This window comes from Gracilinanus agilis, chromosome X, assembly GCF_016433145.1.
Source record: "Gracilinanus agilis isolate LMUSP501 chromosome X, AgileGrace, whole genome shotgun sequence".
Taxonomy (NCBI): domain Eukaryota; kingdom Metazoa; phylum Chordata; class Mammalia; order Didelphimorphia; family Didelphidae; genus Gracilinanus; species Gracilinanus agilis.
Window position 1 is genome coordinate 14,929,317 of NC_058136.1, and position 2,069 is coordinate 14,931,385.

Below are 2,069 nucleotides of genomic sequence, written 5' to 3' on the forward strand. Positions count from 1 at the left end.
GCAAGTGGTCATCCAGCCTCTGCTTCAGGATCTCCAATGAGGGGCAACCCTTAAAGAGCCCATTCCACTTTTGGGGAGCTCTGGGTGTTAGAAAGATTTTTCTTCTACTTAATGGAAGCCTGTCTCTGCTCCACAGCTTCCTCTCTCCCCATTGCTCCTCTCTGGGGCCACGCAGAATAAGTGGTCCGTCCCTCTTAGATATGATGGCCATCTAATACTTGAAATTCACTGAATGGAAATTATTCTTTTTCTCCTCTTCTAGAACACAATGGAGAGTCTGACCAGTGTTAACACCACAGAAGTGACAGAATTCATTCTGGTGGGTCTGTCTAATCACCCCAAAGCCCAGATTGCCTTCTTCTGTGCCCTGGTTGTGATCTACTCAGTCACACTGGTGGGGAATAGTGTCATCATTTTAGTAGTCAGAATTGATGAGCAGCTGCATACCCCCATGTATTTTTTCCTCAGCAACTTGTCCTTCCTTGATATCTGCTACTCCACCAGCTCTGTGCCTCCCCTCCTGCTCAATGGCTTAAGAGATTTCCCTACCATTTCCTACAACAGCTGCTATGCCCAGATGACCATCTCTCTCTTCCTCGGGATGACAGAGTGTTTGCTTCTTGCTGTCATGGCCTATGACCGTTTAGTCGCCATTTCCAACCCATTGCGCTATACTGTCATCATGAACAATCGAGTCTGTCTGCAGATGGCCATAAGCACCTGGATCAGTGCCTTCCTCTTGTCTGTAACACCAATCATTGCCATTCCAGCTCGTTTCTGTGGGCACAATGTCATTAACCATTTCACCTGTGAGTTTCAGGCCCTGTTGAAGCTTGTCTGCTCAGATACCCTCATGGACCTAATCCTAGGTCTAGTCATCAGTGTATGCACACTACCACTGCCCTTCTCTTTCATACTCATCTCCTATATACGGATTGTCATAGCTGTGCTGAAGATCCGCTCCACAGAGGCCAGGCTTAAGGCCTTCTCCACCTGTAGCTCCCACTTGACAGTGGTGACCATATTTTATGGGACAGCCATCTACATGTATGTGAAACCCCAGTCAAAGAAATCCCAGGATCAGGACAAAATTATCTCTGTGTTTTATGGAGTCGTGACCCCTATGCTGAACCCCCTTATTTATACCCTGAGGAACAAAGATGTTAAAGGTGCCTTGAGAAAAATAACTAGGAGGAAAGAGTCCTGAACTACTTTCCTATGGAAGATCATCCAGCTAATAGCCTGACCTTTATCTGTGACAAAGACAAATCGATACATCAGGATTATTAAACATGGTTTCAGTAAACCTGGCAGAGTAAGAAGAGCTCTGATGGGAGCCAAGAGCCCCAGAATTCTGGTGCTGACTTTGCTACTAACTCACTATATGAAACTGGGAAAGTCATTTCTTCTCTCTGGGCCTCAGTTAATTTATCTATAAAATGAAATGGTTGGATTAGATGTTCTCTATATTCCCTTCCAGCTCTAACAGCCTGTGTTTTTTGTTCTAATGGAATGTTTTACATTCAATTTTCTCCTCAGAACAATATGATCATTTTCTTATTCTTTTACACCATTTGAAAACAAAGAAGAGAATTAATTATATGAGACCCCTTTGAGACACAATAATGATCAGTAATGGTCAGACACAGTAAAGATCACATGAAACTGAAGTGCAAAGAGGAGAAATTATTTGCCCAAGGCCACACAGCTACCCATTGATAAGGCCAGGATTTAGCTCTGTTTTTATTCCAAGACCAGTGTACCATTTTTAAATATCAACCTCCTCCTGTTTAGTGACATCAATGGAATCCTGGCATGAGGAGACCGGGATCAGCTTTTCCCATCCATTCCCCCTTACTCCAAATATCTTAGAAAACTTCCAGAATTGTGTGAGATTTCCTAATAGGACACAAGACTGAAAAAATTGTAAGGAGTGGTGGAAGTAAGAGGTAATGCTGAAACCAGGTCAGGTTTACCCCAGAGTTCTGAAAGAAGGAAGGGGCCTGCTTCCTCCTCAAAGTAGCCTTCTGTCCAGGAGTGGGAAATGAAAGAGAAGTCAGGTCGTTGGT

At 43.9% G+C, this 2,069-nt stretch overlaps 1 protein-coding gene across 1 annotated transcript; it reads left to right on the forward strand.

Moving 5' to 3' along the window:
* The first annotated feature begins 268 nt into the window (after positions 1-268).
* On the forward strand, positions 269-1,207 carry LOC123253503 (olfactory receptor 13H1-like). The gene has a single exon (XM_044682686.1). The coding sequence runs from the start codon at positions 269-271 to the stop codon at positions 1,205-1,207; it is 939 nt and encodes a 312-aa protein (XP_044538621.1).
* Positions 1,208-2,069: the final 862 nt, after the last annotated feature.

What these genes read in the sequence shown, in the direction of transcription:
- LOC123253503 (XM_044682686.1), top strand. Translation starts at nt 269, where the DNA reads ATGGAGAGTCTGACCAGTGTTAACACCACAGAAGTGACAGAATTCATT.